At 37.1% G+C, this 23,195-nt stretch overlaps 1 protein-coding gene across 1 annotated transcript in view; it reads right to left on the reverse strand.

Moving 5' to 3' along the window:
* Nucleotides 1-23,195, reverse strand: part of luzp2 (leucine zipper protein 2) — a 273,258-nt gene that overhangs the window by 52,009 nt on the left and 198,054 nt on the right. Inside the window, exon 6 of the mRNA XM_037691960.1 lies at nucleotides 17,502-17,564. Within this exon, the coding sequence (XP_037547888.1) occupies nucleotides 17,502-17,564 (63 nt within the window). The remainder of the gene's footprint in view (nucleotides 1-17,501; nucleotides 17,565-23,195) is intronic.

The following is a 23,195-nucleotide window of genomic DNA, read 5'->3' on the forward strand; positions in this document are numbered from 1 at the left end:
CCATCATATTTAGTTGTAAACAGGCATCCCCGATCATTTGTGGAAACTATGCTTTCTAGTTTTTATGTTGCTTAAAAGTATAGATTCCTCAAATGATTGCTGTTGCCAGAGGGGTGGCTGAAGGATCATTTATGGTGGCCAAAGCCACCACTGGCCACACCCTGACTCTGCCATTGCATCTGATGGTGAATAAAATCACTCCCTTCGCTTGTCAGGATTTGTCACTCTGTGCCACCTCAGACCCCCCCCCCACACACACACACACAAAAAGACCTCTTCTTACAGTGCAGCTCCTGACCACTTGAATATCTTGCAACAAAAACATTGAGGTTTACTTGCATGCTTAATTCGTGTCCAGAAAAACACTCATCTCAAAAACTACAAATGTTCACTTGTCAAGATCTAAGTCAAATCCTTTAGCGACAGGACGACGCGCCACGTCTCTCTTTTTATTTATCACTCGCTCTCTTTTTCTGTTTGCTTTTGATGATTTTCAGGCTCTAGTGGTCATTATTTTGAAAGTGGCTTGGTTAGGATGTGAGCACAGAAAAAAAAAAAACATGATGACCTGCATTACGTGGCTACAGGTTGTGATTCAAACAAAAGCTGGGCATTACAAAAAAAAAAAGATTTTGTTCTCTTTACTTCTAATGGAATGCTGCAGTCAGCCCGTGGTTGAGCCACTAAGCATTGAGCTGTAACAAAGTTAAGACTCAATCTCATTTACATGCCAGTAAAATTTTAAGACTCATGACAAATGGGTATTTTTGCAGCTGTTTTTTTAACAGTTGGAGACTGTGTCCCCTACAAATTAATTACATTTTATTGGCTCAATGAACATAATTATGTTGTGAGGGAAATGCGAAATTGAGGAATAATAAAGGTTTACTACAGTGGGTTATTTTAAAACATTCTATATAAGTTATTAATATAAAATATAATCTAGACCTGCATTAGGGTATCTGTAAACAACACGTTTCTCTTACAATGTACAAACATATTAATTCACTGACTTATTTATACACGTTACCCTCAATTTGTGCTTATTTCTTGTTAACTAGTTTTGTGTTGTGTCAAAAATGACCTTTAGAATAGTCTGATATTTCATATATCACCCATTATTGCTTTATTAGATGCTCCTATGAAATTATTTTCTTACGAAAAGCACAATTTTATTTTATGTTTTTTTTTTTTTATGGCCTGATTTATGTACTCAGATAATAAACTTGTTTTTGAGTTTAAAAAAATGAAGCATAATATGCAATATGGATGACTTTGACTAACAGTTTCACAAATTAAATATGTGCTATTTATCATAGATTACCAGATGTTGAACTGTATCAAAGGTGTTTGGTTTAAGACAATTTCAATGTTTTTGAAGAATTGGTACAAAAAACATGATTTTGGGTTCTTATGAGAAATGACCGACATGATTTTGTTAGTGAAAAGAAAACAGAGGGCCAGGATGTAGATAAAAATTGAACAGCATAACAGAAACAAGATATTGTCCATTTTTTGATGGAACAAAACATCAGCCTCTGTACAGTATGACCCTTTTTCTTGTCAGGCTTGAATTATTTCTGTGTTGCTTTTAACGTTTGACACTTCTTCTTCTATGGCTTCTTTCACATCAGGTTTCTGGACCCACTCTTCATCACAATCCAAAATATATGGCCTTCTTAAAATTATATAATTTGCTGGGTGAGAATGAATTGCAAGCAAGTCCTCAAAAACCCTTTGCGCACCAAAGCTGAGAGAAAAGTTTTATATTTTGCACAATTGTTTGCGAGGACGTCAACATGTGTAGTTCCTGTGGGGGAACATTCTGCTGGGGACAGATTCTTGTGGGTGTTGCCATGGAAGCCGAAAAAGATGAGTGGTGTGTGTATGTGTGTGTTTACTCCAAAAACTGCCTTTGAGGATGCAAGAAAGGAACAATGTCCATCTGCTGAAGGTAAAGTTGCACATCTAACATCTCAAACACTGATCTAATGATCAGTCATGCATGATGTAATAACAAAACACATTAAACTAAATTAAAGCAATCGAATTGTATTTAATCTGTTGCGATGACTTGTGTTAAACATATCAAGGAATCTCACGTTCATCAGATCACATTAAACAACTTATTTTCCAAAAATAAAGAAACTTTTAAAACTATCATATTTGACTGGAATATAATAGGATTGTTAATTCGTCATTTAGGACAACACAGTGCTGCAACACTGGTGGATGAAAAATGGAAGCAGACACAGATACAGTTGACTCAGTCCAAATGAGCAGCGGTAGGTTTTCAAAAGCGCTCAGTCATCCTCAGCATGACTTTGCTTGTGAAAATGAAGCTGTAGAGCAGCTGCATCACAGACTGCTTCTATCTCCCTTCCTGCTAAAGCAGATTGCGGTGTTTGTGAAGTGTGTCTGATTGATTGAAACATGCTTGCCGAAGCAAACCAGTGACAGCCTGACAGCCCAAAAACATACTGGCTGAACCATATATTCTATTTCAATCATTTCCGTCAGAGTAATTTGATTTATTCAATGTGAATAGTGAATGAAGTAGACCAGCACGGTAACACGTTTATTTTATTTATAGATTCTGCTCCTGTGTGTTCCCCGTGGACAAATTAATTGTATTGCAGGATATATCACTGCAGCTGGGAACACAACATCTCCCAAAACAACGTATTATCAAAGCTGCCAAACATCAAACAAAATATGTGCAGAAACTGCTTTGATTTCTCATTCCTGGATGAGGCCCGAGGCATTCTAATATTACATGGCATTTAACATCATTACACATCATCTTGTGGCTGCCTCCTGGAAGGCTAAAGAAACTCATTGTGTTCAACTTAAGCTGCACGCAGCAACTTGGAAATGAATAATGAGAAACTCACTCAATTATATACAATGCGAGTAGTTTTATATTCGAGTTATTAGAAGAAAAAAAAACACGTTATTTTTACAGTTAAAAAAACACATCAATCAATTTGAACTGTTAATTAATGTGAACCATGATTAGTTATAATATTTTAATTATTTAGATGCACTTTCTTTTAAACAAATCCTCGTCAGATACACACTGGAAACATTTAAATGTATTTAGTTGGCTTCGACGTTTTTCATCTGTGTAGCAGATCTGCGTTTAATGGAGGACAGCTGAACTGTTCTTGATTCTGGACACGGGGATCGTGGCACGTGCACTGCAGTATGGCAGCACTGACGGGAGCTCCACTTCGACTCGCTCTTTTGTTGTTCCTGATGTTTGTGTTTTAACTTTTTTTGTGTCTGCACTGCACACCCACACTACGGGTGTGACCGCGACACACTTTTAGAGTTTTGTGTTTTCGCTGCCTTGACATCCTGCCATCATGGTTCAGTTCCTGGCCCATTTCCTGCCTCGGGCTCAGGCTCAGGTCTGCCATGGTGGCCGTCTCCATGATCCTCTATCTGCCTGGACCGAACTTTACAGAACAGTTTGGTTCCATATGGAAATGTGGATGTTCTGTGTCTGTCAGACCCGGTTCTAGACGGAAGTCATGGTCCGTTACCACATTCATTATTATCATCATGCTACTAACAGGACCACACTGCTAACAGTACCATGCTGCTAACAGGACCATGCTGCTAATAGTACCATGCTGCTAACAGGACCATGTTGCTAACATGACCACACTGCTAACAGTACCATGTTGCTAACAGTACCGTGCCACTAACAGTACGGTGTTGCTAACAGGACCACACTGCTAACAATAATGTGCTACTAACAGTAACATGCTGCTAACAGGACCATGTTGCTAACAGGACCACACTGCTAACAGTTCCATGTTGTAACAGGATCACACTGCTAACAATACCATGCTGCTAACAGGACCATGCTGCTAACAGGACCACACTGCTAACAATACCATGCTGCTAACAGGACCATGTTGCTAACAGGACCACACTGCTAACAATAGCATGCTGCTAACAGTTCCATGTTGTAACAGGATCACACTGCTAACAATACCATGCTGCTAACAGGACCATGCTGCTAACAGTAATATGCTGCTAACAGTACCATGCTGCTAACAGGACCATGCTGCTAATAGGACCATGCTGCTAACAGTACCATGCCACTATCAGTACCATGTTGCTATCAGGACCCCACTGCTAACAATAACGTGCTACTAACAGTAACATGCTGCTAACAGGACCATGTTGCTAAAATAACCTCTGCTGACAGAATCACACTTCTAACAGTACCATGCTGCTAGCAGGACCATGTTGCTAACAGGACCACACTGCTAACAGTACCATGTTGCTAGAAGAACCTCTGCTAACAGAACCATGTTGCTAAGAAAACCTCATTACCAACAGCACCACTCTGTTAAAAGGACCATGCTGCTGTAGATGTTGTATTTCTATTTAACTTTTGATGCTTAGTTTTGTACTTTTGTTGCATGCTTTGGTAGTTCTTGTGTTTTTAATGAATTCATTTATTTATTTTAGCGAGTCCAGATGGTTCTTCTCGTACTGAGCATTTCATTGCATTGTTGACCTTGTGTTGAGCTACATATGACAAATACCTGTAAACAATAAAATAAAATAAAATAACACTAAAGTTCATGCTCAGTAATCCAGGTATAAAATCAAATGACCTGACTTAACATTGTTCGATAAACTAAACTAAACAAAACTAAACAAAACTAAACTAAACTAAACTAAACTAAACTAAACCCTCATATAAATAATATTGTTTTTAAATCTGATCACAATTTGGAACTCCCGATTCATTATCAAAACCGATGAATAAGTTTATTTCTTGTGTCTTAAACACTAAGCGCTGGTTTGCATTGTTCTTTAGATTGCATGCAAGTCCATTCATGCAAGATCATTGTAATCTTCTGATTAATAGGTGCTTGGATTATTATTATTATTTTTTTTTTGTAATGAGTGGTGCTCTGTAAGTAGAGAATAGAAATATCTGTATCCAAGCTCATTATTGCCTTAATAATCACATCAACAGGTTATTTTATATATAATTAATTACACAAGGGCATTCATCTTGAAATGTTTCATTACAGACAATCCTCTCAAATCCTGGGTGTTTCAGATTTGCTTTGATGAGTAAAGTAGAAGATGGACAGTTTGCAGTTATAGATGTTCCCATCAAATCCTAATGCAAGAGCAATATAAAATTTCTTTGGTGACAGTGTTTAGACTGAAGTGAAATAACCTTCTTTAATAACCCGATGGCTCTGTAGCAGCACTAAACTCTTGACAGTGAGGGAAGTACGTGATCAACTCATGCAGATACAAAAGAGATTAAAAGGTTTCGCCAATATCATCTGTCTCAGTCTTTTGGCAAACGGACGTAACTTTGACACAGGGTCAAGATTTTTTGCATTATCAGATTCTCCTTCTGAGCACACTTAGAAATGCTCCATGGCATTTAGCTAATGAACTGAATAAAAAGCAAAATAGTGAGAAATTTATGGCAGCAAAATGTTCACTTCACAAGTTTTTCTACAGTTTGAATTATGCATGTCTTGTGTTCTGGTATTAGAAAGGTGTGTAAACACTGAGCTGAGACAGACAAATGTCATTTGTTTTCTTCACTGAGTCTGTTTCAAGTCTATAAAATTGTTTTCTTAAAGTCATTTTCAGTCATATTACTGTGTATGCACACAAACTGCTCGTCTCCTCGGAGTAGTTTTTATATTCCATTAAAAACAGACTTCAAAAAAGCCTTCATCACTTTATTAATTATAAATCATTTAGGATTCAATTCAGTGCAAATAGTGACACATTAATTAACTTTTCTTTGTGATTGAGGCTAATTTAATTGGAAGACCAAAAGTTTTTTATAGTCGTATTAACCCACATATCATCTAATGGAATCCAATATGCTCTTTCTGCTCTAATGAATAAACTGAGTTTAAACAAGCTGTCCAATCAAACCGTCTGAAAGATATCATTAATCATCATCATATCTGCATCATAAACACATTCACAATGGCTGTTAGAAATTATTATCACTCAGAGGTCCAAACAGTTGTTATTTTTTAAATGTGACAATAAGTAATGTCAACTGTTAAATTTTGGATGGATGGATAAATGGAAAGATGGATGGACAGATGGACGGAAGATGGATGATAGATGGATGATGGATTGGATGGATGGATGATTGAATAGATGTATGGCTGGTATGGATTGAATTAATTGATGAATGGATGAATGGACAGAGAGATGGACAGATGGATGGAAGATGGCTACACAGATGGATGGATGGATGGATGGACTGATGGATGGATGGATGGATGGATGGATGGATGTATTTATGTATGGCTGTATGTATGTATGCATGGATGGATGGACAGATGGATGGAAGATGGATGGATAGATGGAGGGATGGATGGATGGATAGATGGATGGGTGGATGGATGGATGCACAGATGAATGGACAGATGGATGGATGGATGGCTGGATGGACAGATGGATGGACAGATGGATATATGTATGTATGTATGTATGTATGGACAGATGAATGGACAGATGGATGGAAGATGGACAAAGACTGAGTTTACCTCACAAAATAAACAAAAGCCACACATTAAACCGATGCATTTTTAAAAAAGTGATTAACATCAAAATATATTGTAATTTATGCCCATAAAAATAAAAGTAAAAATAAACAATAATAACAAACATATATGTCTCACTTTTAAAAAAAAATAATAATTAGAATGACTTGTTAAATATTTTAGTTATAGTCTATTCAAACTCAATTTATAGCAAATCTGATCTAGTCTAAGGTCTTAGAGATGACACCAATATTAAAAAAAAACACAAAAACTAAATGTTTATTTTCCCTGTTTACTTGAAATTAACTGATTGAATAGATATGTAGATATCTAATTGGGTATCTAAATCTAATCTAACTTAAAGTTTAAGGAGATTTAATTAAAACTTGACAAAGTTAATTTTAAGCCAAAATGTTTCTAAGGTTAACACTTGATTAGTTAAAGTTGAGCCAAATTTATTTATAAAGCACATTTAAAAACAGCAGCTGTTACCCAAGTGCTTAACAATAAAAATCAATGGCAGGAATTTAATGAAAAAAATCACTAGCATCAAAAGAAAAACATAAAAACACAAACCAAGAAAATACTAAATCAAATAACACTGTGCTAAACATCAGTGAAAACAGGTGTGTTTGTCAAAGAGTTCTATTTCGTATAGGCTTTGCCCTCTAAGGTTATCGTTAGTGGGTTTATCCCGCCGTGCGCAGTGCAGCACTGAAAACTTTAGTCCACGCCCACCGGCTGTGTGGGCCCCACCCCCGGTCCGTATAAATCATGGTAAGACCGAGCAATCGGCTCCCATTTTTTTCTTCAACCAGCTAGCTAGCATTGTCAGAAGAACGAAGAAGGAAAAGATGTCCAGCTTTGACTGACACAACCTTTGCTAAGGATGCCTGGGTCTCCGCCATGCCAACCTCCTGAGCATCTCAACATGGAGCAGCAGGTGGCTACACTCCGACAGTCCAGGGACATGTATCTGGATTGTGCCAACATCGAGGCATGCCACACCCTGCCAAGGAGAAACACCCACAGCAAGCAGGCTGTCACTGTCAGGTTTGTCCAAAGAGAGCACAAGAACTTGCTGCTGAAACAATGCAATTGTAGTGAACTAGACCTTCGACATCAATCTGTCTCTGAGGACCTTCATGGGACAGGAACTGCTATTTCATTGATTTGAATCCAGAAATACAAATTATCTCATCAAGAGACTATTTAATTGTATCCTGAATTAATCAATTGAAAGAACACTCTTCTTTTTACATTACCATTACTATTTTACAATATCTTGATAATCAAAAGTGTGTTTAGTTCATACCATTTCTAAATGTTGAAGTGAACCACTCATTTAAATCAACTATGAAACAGTATTAATGATTTTTAAACCTCATTAGACTTTGATCATACAGTTAAATGTCTATTTACGAAGTAAGTGTGCATTTAGTCTTCTGTCTGAATGAGGAGTAGTGGATGTCGGTCGAAAGTCAGAGACAAGTTATGAGAACGAAGTGCCTTGTTTTTAAAACTCTCAGATAGTAAATAAGAACTAGCTGGCACCTGCTTTGTCTAACTTCTTCATAATATTTCTCTGTCTGTACTAACCGTTTTTAAAACATTCCTGCTGTCTCCTGACTCCTAGTGACCCTCTGACATCACTAAAACTAAACCCCTGCTGGTTGTTTCAACCAATCAGGAAGTACCACGTAACAGGAAGTGGATACCCTTTAAAAGGCAACACTTCTTGGAACTATTCAGTCTTAGTCTTCACGAGTCTTAGTCTTTGTCATCTTTTGGAGTCTTCACATTCTTTTCCAGTCTTCCGAGGCTTTCCAGTCTTGCTGGAACTTTCAGTCGAAGATGAGACTCAACTAAGTAGCGGATGGATTTGACCATGTGCCAAGGGTCTCTCCATTCCAGCGTAGTCACAGCCTGCCTCGGCTGTGACTCAACCCGAGCATTAAAAGCTCAACTTCTAAGGAAGCTTATTCGGTTGAACTGGGTACCTCGTCACGATTTCTGACGACCCCAGATACTCTAACCAGAGACGCTGAAAAGGGAGCGTGCCAATGGACCTTTGTTCCGGAGTGGAGGTATCCACCATCTCAGGTAACAAGCCGTTGACGCCCTGAAGTGTACCGGAGGGCTGAGCTGGATGTCGGAGGAAGAGTGCAATTTTCTGATTCAACACATAACTTTCATACATCTAAACTTCCTCCTTAAATCTATTCCTTCTCTTTAAACTTCCCTATTCGCCAGTAAATCAAGCTACTGTAGATGCCTTCAGAGATGAATCAGTCTCAATCAGTAATGATCTGTTGTCTTGTCTAGTAAATCGTGCCAAATGTATTAATCAGAAACAGATCAGCAAATCAATGTGTACATGTTTGATGTTAAATTTTGATTCTGTTAAATAAATGGCCGCATTTATTCTGATGGGTCAAAGATAAAATGGCGTCTCATGTCACTGATTAAACAATCCACTCACAAGTTATCTTGGTCACATAACAGAAATTTAACTCGAAAAAGAAAAGAATCCGTTGTAATTGAACGATTAATATTCTTTGTGCTTAAACTAGCTTTAAGAATAATTAATTAGTAGTGAAGCTAACAGCTACATCACTACACAAGAAACTAAACGTATCCAACGTCTTTATGAATGAACATCTCATCAAACAGAACGCTGATATAGCCCAGAAAGTAAAGAACTTAACGAAACTGGGAAATCTACAAAACACTTGGACTACAAACTCTAAGGTATTCATAAAACTTAATGTGATGCCTGAGGAAGCTAGAGCGCTTGTCATGAAAAAAACATGGAGGATCTGGAAAAATATCAGTGAACAGCATAAACTGGACTCCAATCAAGGTAATAAATAACCACACAATTACTCCTGACACACACTGAAAGGAGCAATTAATCTAAATCTGGAGAAAATAGCTGCATCACTGAAAGGATTGCTGGATATGATCAACTGACAGACAACTTGTCTTTGTACAGTTAACATGTTCGAAATAAACCAAACAAATAAACCAACAATACAAACTTCCATTTTTCATCTACTAATAGAAAACATCTCGCAGAAGCAAGAACTGTTGTAGTTTTAGAAACAATGTAGCAGCAAGACTGCAAACAGATTTAAAGTTTGAGACACAGATAAAGTATGTAGCTTCCACCAGCAAAGCTAACTACTTTCACTGTTCGAACGGGGAAAAAAAAGTCGTAATAGAAAAATGCTGTTTGCAATTACCTTTAGCAATTGTTTTCCAGCCTCTGAGACCATCTCTTGCTGTCAGTCTACGGTAATTACAGTTTGATCACTGGTTCAGTCTGTAACCCTTCCCCTTTAAACATAAAGAACTTTCTGAGATTAAAGCAGAAGCATGAAACAATTTCCTCTCACTGATTTACTTCAAAAGCTGAAGTCTGCTAAGGGAATTGAAGACAGTGACCCCTATCTACCTGTGCTCAAGAAAAAGTCTAGAAGTCATTTGCTTCCTTAAGATCTTAAGCCCACCAGCCTTGACAACAGTTTCTCAGAAATAATCATCCAGACACAAAGCAGAGCTCCGTCCTAAACAGTACTCAGAATGAGATGTTTTAGCATATTAACCAAACATGCAAAATCATTGTGTGAATGATTATGAAGCATTCACACTGTGATCCATTTTTCTTGCGTATGTTTTTCTGCACCTTTCTTGTGCCACAATTTTTGTGCTATTTCAACAAATCATAAATCAAAAAGGTTCAGCTCTTTCAGGACAATCCTGCTATGACTTTTGGTATTCGTGCAACTTTAGTTTTTTTGGAATATTTTGCATTTTCTGCCATTTTTTTTTCTCATAGTAACTGAAATTAGCTCATTTTACATCTTTCATATCTTTAGATCTGTTTACACCCTTTTACTGCTCTTTTCACATTTTGCGCTGGTTCAGCTTCTTTCAGCTTCTTTCAGCTTCTTTGAGCAAAATTGACCATATTTTTCACCGCATAAGTCGCACTTTTTTGCATAAATTCACAAGTTCTGTGACTTATACACCAAAGAGACTAATATGCTGTACGTTTTCCCCCCATATTTATAACCCAATTTTTGGGTGAGATTCAAATTCAATTCAAATAAAAAAAATAAAAAAAATCTGACAAGATCTGATAATTTCATTCATTTTGACATGAAAAATATTAAACATTAACTTTTGCAGCTGCTAGAGGGCCCCCAAGTATATTATGGCAAGCCAAGTGTCTCATTATTATGTAAAAGTGGCTATTAATGAGAAACTTGGTTTGCGAAACGAAGTCACCTTCGTCTCGCTCCGGAACTCCTGGATCAAATGTCAAATCAGCTACATTTTGCTGCGCTGCCCAGGAGAAATGCAGCTGATTTGACCATTAAAGTGCATTTATTAAGGAAAAGGTCAAATGAGACACACGTTTACTATAATGTCGAGCAAACAAATAATTGCTTTTAGGTGGTTATCATGGTAAATTTTGAACAAATGCACAGCGAATCCTCCCTCTGCGCGTTCCTACAACTGACTTGACCATTAAAGTGCATTTACCAAGGAATAGTTAGACTGAGACACACCTTTGTTATACTTTCAAGCAAACAAATAACTGTATTTAGGTTTTAGACTTGTTAAATACTAGTTAAAGTCCTCCTGTGCACGCTCCTGTGGCTGCCATTTGGTAGCCAATCGATTTTTGGCACAACACATGCCCACATTCCTGGTGGCCAGGATGCTGTGGTCGATGACGCATAATAGATGCAACTTATACGGCGAAGCAACATATTTATGTTTTTTTTTTCTCCCACTTTATTAAACATTAGTGCCCTGAGACAACTTCTGTTGTGACTTGGCGCTATATACAGTGCCTTGCAAAAGTATTCTGCCCCCTTAAACTTTTCAACCTTTTGTGAACCATTCCATTGTAGATTTGGCTTTTCAGTTTTTATTTGTTAAAAAAGTTTGACATCCAATAAATTTCATTCCACTTCACGATTGTGTCCCACTTGTTGCTGAGTCTTCACAAAACATTTAAATTTTATATCTTTATGTTTGAAGCCTGAAATGTGGCAAAAGGTTGAAAGGTTTGAGGGGGCCGAATACTTTCGCAAGGCACTGTAAATAAACTGAATTGAATAGAATTTTTGGACTGATGCAACTCATATGGCAGTGCAATGCGTATGGCGGAAAATACGATAAACATTTTTTCAGCTACTTTCAAATGTTTCTTCCGCTGTTTCGTGCTCCTTTCAGATTCTTTCAGCTATCTACAAAAATTTGTGCTTCTTCTAACTTATTTATGCTAATTTCAGCTTGTTATACTCCTTTCAGTTTATTTCTACGTTTCAGCTTTTCTGTTAGTTTAGTTACTATTTAGCTGTTTTAATTGCTAATTTAGCTTTTTTTTTTTTAGCTAATTCGACATGTTTTGTGCTCGTTTCAACTTTTTTCAGCCTAACTCAACAAAAATGTGCTCTCTCCACTTCCTTCTGGTAATTTAAGCTTCTTTCTGCCTTTTTAAGTACTTTTCAGCTGTTTTTTTTGTTTGCTTATTTCAGCTTCTTTATTTAATTTACAATTATTTTTTGTGCTAATTTCTGCTTATTTTAACCAAATTCAGCAAACATGTTTTCAGCTTTCTTCTGCTAACTTAGGCTTGTTGTTTCATTTCAGCTACATATCAGCATGTTTTTAGCTAATTTCAGCAGTTTTTCAGCAAGTTCTTCAGCAATGAGCATTCACACTGCATTTTCACAGGCAATTCAATGTCTCTAGTTGTAGTGCATTTAATCACTGTTTGATTTACTGTTATATATAGATTTGCCACTATAAAATAAAACAACTAAAACAAAAGTCCCTGTATAGAGTGACCCACAGCTTCAATCAGGACCCTGTTCACCCCCCCCCCCCCCAACACTTAAAGCAATCCAATCAGACAGGCTGCAGCGTGTAACCACCAGCCATCATCATTCCAGGGTTTGAATGTGTGATGATGGCTCAGACAAGATTAGCTGGCAACATGTCAGAGATGTTCAGCTGGAGGATTTCTGATAGAAAAGAGGCCAGAATTTTTAACTCCAATTTCTTCTGTCTCTCTGGAAATGAAAGAGTAACCTTAGAGTCGGAGCAGACATCAGGGCTGATGAAAAGCTTTTCAACATCAAAGCTCCCAAACCCTGAGCTCTCTTTGAAGACTTTGGAGCTGTGTGTTCATGTACTGTTGACTACACAGATTAGTCCATTATTGCTGATGCTGTTGGAGCCAGTGGGGATTTTCCCACTAATATAATTCTCCTGTTGTTCCTGATGCATGACATGAAATTAATTATGCCCTCAAATGGCTTTATTCACTGTGAATTGTTCACTGGGACAATGGAAATTGTAAAGTATTAGTTTTTTTTACTTTCAAATATGACTGAAAAGTTGTTTTTTTTCTTTTTAACATGCCAGAGGACAAATCTATTAAAAACGTTCAAAGCAAGTGTAGTCCATAGCTATGGCTACCTTGGCAATATTTCAAAGCATAATGACATTTCATATTTAATTTTGAGTCCGCCCCACCCTGTGTCCATCTGTCCATCTCTCTATGTTGTGAGCATGATGCTTGGGAAAAATAAGTGAGATTTAGGAGTACGAAAAGTCACTATCAAAACTTGGGTTGCCAAGTCAGAATCCAAGATGGCCACCGTCTGACATTGTGCCATATATAAACCAGCCACCTTGATCATTTGAGAAAACAATGCTTTTTAGTTTTTATATTGCTTAAAAGTTTAGTTTCTTCCAATAATTGTGGCGGTCAAAGATTTAATTAGATGGCCAAGGCCACCCTTAGCCACCCCTTGGCTCCGCCATTGGACATTGTGGTGGATAAAATTGCTCCTTCTACTTGCCAGAATCCACCACTCTGTGCTGCCTTGGTTAAGAAAAAATAAAAGAAAATTTTTTTTTTAAACCTCACTTCTTCTACACAATGCAATTTCCACACACTTGGATATCTTGCACCAAAAACATTAAGGTTTACTTGCATTTCCTGTTCAATTCCAGTCCAGAAAACACTCATGAAAACTACAAACATTCACTTTTCAAACCCCTCAGTGATGAGGAACATCTGTGTACTGCTTGTTTTAAACTGTCCTATTTAAAATTGATGTCCCTGCAAGTCCTGACTTAAAAAAAATAAATAAATCCTACGTTCTCCACTGCTTTATTTCTGCACAGAACGCGGGAGACAAACAGCAGGTATAAGCACCTGCAATTGCAGCTGCAAATTTTTGTCACTTTGGATCTAGTGTTTCGGCTCCGCTCTGTTCTTACCCTTAAATAAGCATAAAAGCAATGCCTTAGACAGGCAGAGGCAAGAAACCCCTGGGGTACAAAACAGAGCAGCATCAGTGACAACAGCCATTACATTATTTAAGTCAAACAAAAGGAGAGCTGTGGTTGGGGCTAGTTGAAAATCAGCTCATATAGAGGACGGCTAAAGCGCTCTAAATGCTGCATACTGTGATTTCCAAAACTGGATCTTCAAAAGAATTGTAGCTGATCAATCAGTCCATGTCAGTTAGTATTGCAATCACAATTGCAATCAGTGTTAGCTCCTACAGGCACATATTTAATACTGTAAACTATGTTGATATAACATAAAATGAAAATTGTGCATTTGTAACTAACTAAAAATAGGTGAACAGAAAGATTACTCAAGTTATTCATGCTCAATAATCCAGGTAGAAAAATCCAACCAAGTTAAGTCAGGTCCTCTGGACGGTTTAGTTTTGTTGAAATATGTTGTTTTTCATCCAGAAGACTTCATCAGTCCGAGGAGCCACAACAAATTTAGTCTTATAAGCACCTTCACATGGTGGGTCAACCAGTTTGATGGCGCTCAGTTGATTTCTGGAGTCCCGTCGACTCGTTTGAGGCAGTTATGGCCAAAGTGGTTCAAAACATCAAAGTTCATGCTCAGTAAAGCAGGTAAAAAAAATACAACAAAGTTAAGTCAGGTCCTCTGGATGGCTTATTTTTGTTGAAACGTTCGTCTTGGACTGATGAAGTCTTGTGGATGAAAGATGAAACATTTCAACAAACAAAAGTGTTCAGAGGACCTGACTTAACTTTGTTGAATTACTCAAGTCTGGAGTTAATAATAATAACACAAAGCAAATATGTAAGGGCAATTAATAAGTGGTATCTGTACTAATACAGGCCAAGCTGCATCTCATCTAAGTTAACCTAAGACCAGTTAAACAAGTCACATTCACTGATTAAATGGTGAATTTATTACCTTGTCAGCAACAATACTCTAATGTATGTATAATGTATGTATGTAATGTATGTAATGTATCTAATGTATATATGTATTTTGTCAAAGCCTTTAAACGTTCAACATATCTCGACTCGGACACAGTAAAAGGTTCAGACCCCCAACTGAACGACTGCATGACTATAAAATTCACAATTACACAGCTGTATCTGCCCTGATTTGAGCATGTCATCAAGATGCTTGCCAGACCTTCAGCCTTGCATGACACTTCATGGCCAAATTACAGCATTGGCTTTGGTCAGCAGGCTGGTAAAAGTAAAAGAAAATAAAGAAAAAGAAAGAGCTTGAGGCTTCAATGAGGATGTGAACCAGGTGGACGGGGCTGGCTGTAGCACCTGACAGCAGAGTTGAAGCAGAAAAAGATGAAAAGTGACAGCAAAAATGACACAGATGAAATTCACTCAAAGCTACTCTCACTACAACCATGGCCCCTCAGATTGCTCTGCACAGCCATCAAAAGGATTACTATTAAGTACAGGATTCTCTGAAAGTCACTGAACTGCCAAAATCAAGCAGGTGTGTGTGCTTGTCTGTATAACCTAGTTTGAACTGACGGAGGGAAAAAGAAGAGGAACAAGAAGGGAAAGGACTATAGCACTGCATGAGAACTTCTTACAAAAACCTTGTAGACACTGAGATACACGCACGTCAGGCGTCAATATTCTTTCAAAGTGTTTTACATCGTTCTACAGGAAAACGAATGTGTGGCACAGATTTCCAACAAAGGTCAATCTGACCAAAGTGAAAGTTCAAATTAAAATGTTGTGCAACTGGTAGAGCTGCTGCCTCTCAGCGAGAAGGTTGCTGGTTCAAATCCCGGTCTGGGGGCCTTTCTGTGTGGAGTTTGCATGTTCTCTCCGTGCATGTGTAGGTTTTCACCAGGTTCTCCGGTTTCCTCCCACAGACCAAAAACATGCATGTTAGACTGATTGGTAACTCTAAATTGTCTCTAGGTGTGAGTGAGAGAGTGAATGGTTGTTTGTCAGGTCTCTCTTGTAAATGAGTCCTCGAGGCTCAATGGGATTTACCTGTCTAAATAAAGGTTGATTGATTGTCTCTATGTGCCCCTGTGATGGACTGGAGACCTGTCCAGGGTGTCCCCCGCCCCCCGCACAATGATTGCTGGACATGGGCACCGGCGGCCCCCGTTTCCCAAAATGGAAGAAGTGGGTAAAAGATAATGGATGGATGGATAGAAAGAATAAAAAGCATTTTAGCTGCAGTTAGTCAAGAAACAGAACAATTGTTCACCTTTGACTGTATGGAATGTGTACCAAGAAGAAAAAGTTTCAAGAACTGATAAAAAAAAAAAGTAAAAAAAAAAAAGAGATGATCTCACCACAAGAAAGTTTAAAAAAAATGGTGGTGTCCCATTATTAATAACGTCAAGTAATTATACTTTTACTCATAAAAACACCCAATACTTTAGCTTGATAATACATTCATGAGTAGGGATGTAATTTCCTCTTCCACTTGCAGGTAAGTGGGGACAAAAAATAAAAAATATGTTCAGAGTTTAAATATATTTTAAGGGAAACACAGGTGATTTTAAGACAGATTAATTCTTCCCTGTGTTCCTAAAAAAAGAAATGTTGTGTAACGTTTAAGTTTTAACTACTCGGTATCAGTTGACACTATCAGCAAGTATCCGTTCGAGTACTTGTACTTGTACTTGGTTTGAAAAACCAAAACAAAACAGAAAAATACTACTATTGGGACTGTTATGGTCCTAGAGCCAGGCTGTAACAACACTGGGAAAAAATGTGTTACTAATTATTTTTTGATACCACTTTTACAATAAGGCTCCTGTTATTGATAGCAAATAAACAGTTCATATATATATACATATATATATATATATATATATATATATATATATATATATATATATAAATGCAGTAAATTACTACCTTGTAAGCACAATAAGCAGTTGTAAACTTGTTTTTCTTAGGATGTAATATTAGTTGTAGATACTTATAATGCAGTGATAAAGTACAATATTGTATGCTAAAGAAATATGTTTACAAATCATTTGTGCTTACAGGTAGTAACTTAGTGTGAAATGTTTAGTATAACAACTCTAGATGGATTATATAAGTGAACAGATGTGGCTCATTATTTGGCAAGAGACTGGTCTGTTTTGTCTCTGTCACCATTAATTAACACATAATAAGCAGTTATTAATGATTTATAAAGTGTTTATAGAGGAATTAATAACCTATCTATAAGCTATTTATCAGCCTTATATAAGGGGGGCCTTACTGTAAATTGTAGTCAGTGTTTTGTTTCATAGAATGGGATTATTTCTACATTGCTCTTAATAAATGACAGATCTTTCAAAAAGCACCAAATGTTCGTTTGTTCAAATACCTAATCAAATCTAATAAACTCGTGATTTTCTCAAAAAAAAAAAAAAATTCCCCTCACAGCTGAACAAATGTATTTGTTTTTTAAGGTGTCACATGCTTTGTTTTATTTTGTTGAATTGCTTGCTCACAAGAAAACGAGCTGTGCACATTGCTCTCCAGCTGGACTAATTCAGGGATCAACAAACAATTGGCCGGATCTAAGAAACCATTACACCTGTGATAAGACAGAGCACTCTAATTAAAAATCCTTACCTCTTCAGCATAGGCGTTGCAAAGTTTGTTCCCAGAGAGTAGCTTGTTTTTCAAGCTCTTGTTCTGAAAAACAGGGAAGAAAGAATGACATTTATGTTGAAACTATAATCTGCACTCTTTATATGTTTAAGCTCACAACAATAAAAGTGAGTTAGTGTCTTCCAGTTTCTGCAGCAGTGCATTTGGCTGCAGAGGTGTGGCTTGGCAGCTAATGTTTATTTGGTTTAAATTTTTATTTTATATTCGACTGAAGAGCAGTTGCATGTGCAACATTTGAGAATCCACAAAGATTCACAGGCCTTTGAAATGCCACTCATGGATGGACTAAAGAAGTATACATTCATTTAGAAAATCAACGTTCATGCTCAATAATACAGGTAAAAAAAAATCCAACAATGTTCAGTCAGGTCATCTGCACAGTTTCATTTCTTTTATTCTTTTTTTTTTTGTTGTTGTTGAGAGACAATGTATGTAATGTACACAGTTGTTTATTTAGAAAAGAAGTAGTAAGTACACCAACTTTGAAGTATTGTCTTTTTAAGATTCTTGCTGCAGTTTTATCTTCAGGCTTGAGCGTGATTTATAAAACAACACATTTTAAATAATTGTACATACTGAACGCTCAAATAAGATAAGCTCACTAAAATATACATATTCTTGTAGAGCTTGTTCACACCTGCAGTGTCAGGTTTTGCAACAGTGCAGTACATAAGATTATTAGTAAATTCAAAGCATGTCTATCAAATGAAATGTCTCTAAATGAAGTCGTGACTGAACTGATGGATCAAAGGCAAAAGAAAATCCTGTTGTTAAATTGATGGCCACTATAGAGGCAGTACAAACAGCTCTAGTAATAAACTGTGCTGCAAGATGCCACGCCACTGAGACGTGTTTCTCTGAAGTTAGAGTGAAAGTACTCCAAGCAGTTTAAAAAAGAAATCTGCAAATGACACAGCCGTGAGAGTGCATGCTGAGACAGAAGAAAATGAGGCCTGAAAGTGATAAGAGCAAATTTAGAGAGAGGGTATTTTCTTCTATAATTGGCAAAGATCTGTTAGTAAGAGTGCTCCTTAAGTAACTTAATGCTTACCCCAAAGTACACATGCAAATCTCAAGATGATCCAATAAAACAGCATAATCAGCCATGACTAAAACTTCACCAAAGGTCTAAAATAGCTCAAATTGGACTATTCCCGGTATGTGCATTAGGGAGGAACCCATTCAGGCAGTGCCTACTGTGAACTGCATCTAGACCTGCAACCTCAAGGATATCACACAAGTTTAGCTACTTTAGAAAATAAGCATAATGCAGCAAACAACACAATGCAATGTTTGAAGTGTCCTTATATTTATAGTTATAAACATATATGGGTATATTTCAGTTCAACATTTAGGGCCACAACACGGTAAAAAAAAAAAAAGCAAACGGTTGTTAAAATCCATGTCACGTCTAACAAGTATCTGCATACTTTCCTCCGTTTGTGGCGCAGCAAGACTCAGCTTTTTTAGAAGACTTTTTAACTCGCTCATTATTTTGGTTGAGACCAGGTTTTGTTTGCAAAAATGTGCATGTGTGTGTGTGTGTGTGCATATACACTTTAACCACTACAATAAAACCAACCACCATTGCATAGTCCTGCAACGATGGTCAAAATGTACAAAACATGAGTACAAACAAGGAAAACAGCAGATTTTATGTTGCAATTGTTAAATAAGAAAAAAAGCAATCCAGTGGCAAGCTGTGGTTGAACATTTACACTCATCAGATTTCTAGCTTGTTTTTTTTTTTCACATGAAGGAAAAGTGTGAAATAATCAATGTTGAGGTGTACTAATCAAAGCCATCATGACTGCTGTCTCTCTGCCCTCTTTTGCAATGTACCTCTCCCACCCACACACGTGCTGTGTATTATACTCTCCAACATGCACACTACATGCACTCTGAGCTCGTGTAATGATTGCTATTGGCAGCTGTTTTGTGATTCAGTGAGGTAAAACTGCCCGAGTATCAATTTCACACAGAAATACTTTTCTCTCTCTCGTACAGAGAGACCACCATCCGAGGATGTGTGGGATTGGTAGCTATCATAAAGTGTGACATAGCTTAGCTCCGGGACATACTGACAGTGAAAATAAGATCCTTTGGAGTTTGTATGCCACATAGGATTATGCAAAATTAGATACACTGATCTCCATGTATCAGCGTTACTGTTTCTGCGCTGTCGTCTTTGGGGCTTCAGAGATTCTTAGTTAACAAATTGGTAATTTGTTCATTTTCTATAAGCGTTTGAGTTAGGTTCAGGTTCGCAAGGATAATGAAATCCATCACAGCTGCTATTTGACAAGAGGAACAACTCAAGCAGAACAAGATGCCAAGACAAAACAGAGCTGTACAAGTCAGACAACCTGAATAAACCCACTTCTAAAATCAACTTAGTCACCAACAAACGTGACATTCACATTTTTGAACTGTGAGGAGAAATAAGTATTAATCATGAGCTGAGTGTGGGACTTACTTGTGCTTTGAGATGACAGTACCAGTCACCACATCACTTGTTCATGTTTTACATAGAAGCATGCACACATGTCCAGATCCTCAAACTTCTATCTTAAATAAAAAAATTAAAAAAAAACATTCATTGAAGAAACGTATGTTGCCTGCAGAAGTTTATGATAAATTGTTAAACAAAGATTTTGCACATTTTGTTAACTGCAGGACAATGTGTTGGGGAGGACTTTCAGCCAATACCACGCCACATTTTAGTTTAATATGGGTTCAGTTGGGGTGGCACGGTGGATCAGTTGGTAGAGCTGTTGTCTCAGCGAGAAGGTCATCATACTAAATCCCAGCCTGGGACCTTTCTGGGTGGAGTTTGCATGTTCTCTCCGTGCATGCGTGGGTTTTCTCCAGGTACTCCAGTTTCCTCCCACAGATTAAAAACATGCATGTTAGACTGATTGGTAACTCTAAATTGTCCCTAGGTGTGTGAGAGAGAGAGTGAATGGTTGTTTGTCTCGTTTGTCTCTATGTGTCCCTGTGATGGACTGGAGACCTGTCCAGGGTGTCCCTGCTAGCTGGACATGGACACAGTGACCCCCGCAGCCTGAAAAGGAAGAAGCGGGTAAACATAATGGATGGATGAATGGATGGAATGATGCAATGATGGATGGATGGATGGTTCAACTGACTGAGTTATAGTCATTTATCTACCAGCGATGTTGATTAGCTGCAGTAAACACCTAGAATTGAATTCACTCCAAAAGTTAAAACAGTGCAGATTCACTGATTACTTTCTGAAAACTTCGTCATACTTTGTCTAGTGGTTTATAAGATATTTTGCTAAAAAAAACAACAACAACAGGGTTGACCCAAACATTCATTGCCAAGTTATTAGGCAAACGCTTTGCACAACGTGTGCTTGTAGAAAGGGTTAGGATTGACTCTCAGCTACAACCACACATAGTTCAAGCTCAGTACTTGCACAGTGACAGGGTTGTATTCATTTAGTGAGACTGCTGAGCTTGATTAGTTGAGGTGCACATCTTTGAATCAGGTTGACGCCCAACGTTAATCAGTTACCGATGTGTGGTCAATAATTACCTTCAGAAAGTTTTATTCAAATATGTCTATTGGTTCATGAAATATTTTGCTAAAATACTCAAACACACGTCTATACAGGATTTTCTGCTTTTCGTAACAATGGGTAGATAACATAACGTCCTTCTGTTGCTATAACACACACAGAATAAAGCTTTTTTTGTTTCATCTTATTTCTCTTAAGCCAAAAGCTTTAAACAAACTGTCTAAACGATTTTAAGCATACAAGATATAAAGGTAATATTGACAGGTGCCAACAATCTAAAGGGCCTCATCACTGAAAAGAAGAACTTCACCTCTTATTATTTACACACTATGAAGTGTTATTAAGCTGAGAGAGCCTGAGTGGTATCCACTGATGTCCCCGGTCAGCTCTTAACATTCGCAGCGCTCGTCAGAGAGTCCTTTTAGCCTCACTGTGAAGAGTCAGAAGCCAACGCTTCTGGAAACAGGTGTTTCCATTTCATCTCAGTCAGGTTTACATCATGGAGTGTGAAAGTCATACGCAGACGAAGCGCCACTATGTTTCATTTATGTATCAAGTCCTCCCACAGAGATCTTTTCAAACAGCCCTGCAACGTTTACACAAATATAAAAAGAAAAATTATGTGTTAATATTTACATTTATTTTTCAGTTGATTCACATTAGCCATGACATGCACCTTGTCTGACACCACTTGAGAACGCTACAAACCACATTTCAGCTTAAAAAGGTCAGTAAGATTTTTTTTTTCTTTAAATGACACACTTTTTTAAAAAAATCAGTGAGTTAATAGCTTGCACTGTATGAAAATATGTCTTTATTATTCATGTGAAATGTCACAATAAAGTAGTTCATGTACCAGCAGTCACACTGAAGCCAGTGATGTAAACCAAATATGCTGAAATGAGTTTTATTTAATGTTTTTCTCATTGAAATATTGTTTTTCACGCTTTATATGGTGCACCTAACATTTTTAATTCCTAGCATTATTCTTACTTTAAAAGGTAAATGGTTTATTTATTATGCTAAAGAAAAGAAAAAAAAATAGTAACAGCGCAAATGGTATTTTTAAAAGAAAAATCACTCTAACCCCTTTTCTTGTCTGTTATTAACATCCTGGTCGTAAGGACACGTGACACCACACTCAGAAAACACTGAATGCAAATGGAAATTAAATCTTTCAGATCACAATCATGTAACTGTGTAAACACTCGTCCTGATCACCAAATCACATAATCTGTCTCAATGCAATCAGAATATTTCTGCTAAACAAACAAGCATACTGTTTATACGTCACAGTTAAAACACGCAGCCTGTTGTTATTCACAGAAACCTCGCTGACTCCTGTTTGTGTTAATTACTGCAGCGACAATGAGCCAGATATCTTTGGAAGCTGTGCCAAAGCCTCAGAGTGAGATGTAAATATGTTGGACATTAAAATGGACACACTGCCTGTAGATGTCCTACAAGCAATCAATGCACTTTTTTATGTGTTGGGCTCCTGCTTGTTTTACAGAGTTCACGTCCCATTTTGAGACAAAGAAAGACGTAAAGTGATTATGACAGAGTGTAAAAAATGTTTTTTTAGAACATCCGCACTTTGAATTTCAATTTCATGTATTGCAAGCCGTTTATGGCCTCATATTCCAAATCAACAATATCCATTTGGGTGAAATAATTCTCACATTACAGCAATAAATGAGGAAGAGGCAGATCTGAAAGGTGTTAATTCTGAATCAATAACAATATTCTTGACATTAGAATATTCATAAACTTCAGTACATTTTCCCCAACTTGTTCCCCGCCACAATATAAATGATCTCTGCTGAAGCTTCTCTTCCTGCTAGTTCAAAATGTATTTAAGTTGTATTATAATGCTGTGTGCTTGTTAGTTTTACATAAAATGATCTGACAAAATGGTGGTAAAATCTTTCATCTAATAATTATCAGAGATACTGAGAATTTAAATAAAAATATATTTTTAGACATGAAACACTGAATTGTCCAACATTTGACAAAAGTCCATTGCCAGTATATTAGTCAAATTAAGCCAGTACTGTTATTACTAGTGTCTTATATATATATATATATATATATATATATATATATATATA

Source organism: Nematolebias whitei, chromosome 2 (assembly GCF_014905685.2).
Source record: "Nematolebias whitei isolate Nwh7 chromosome 2, NemWhi1, whole genome shotgun sequence".
In the NCBI taxonomy this organism is placed as follows: domain Eukaryota; kingdom Metazoa; phylum Chordata; class Actinopteri; order Cyprinodontiformes; family Rivulidae; genus Nematolebias; species Nematolebias whitei.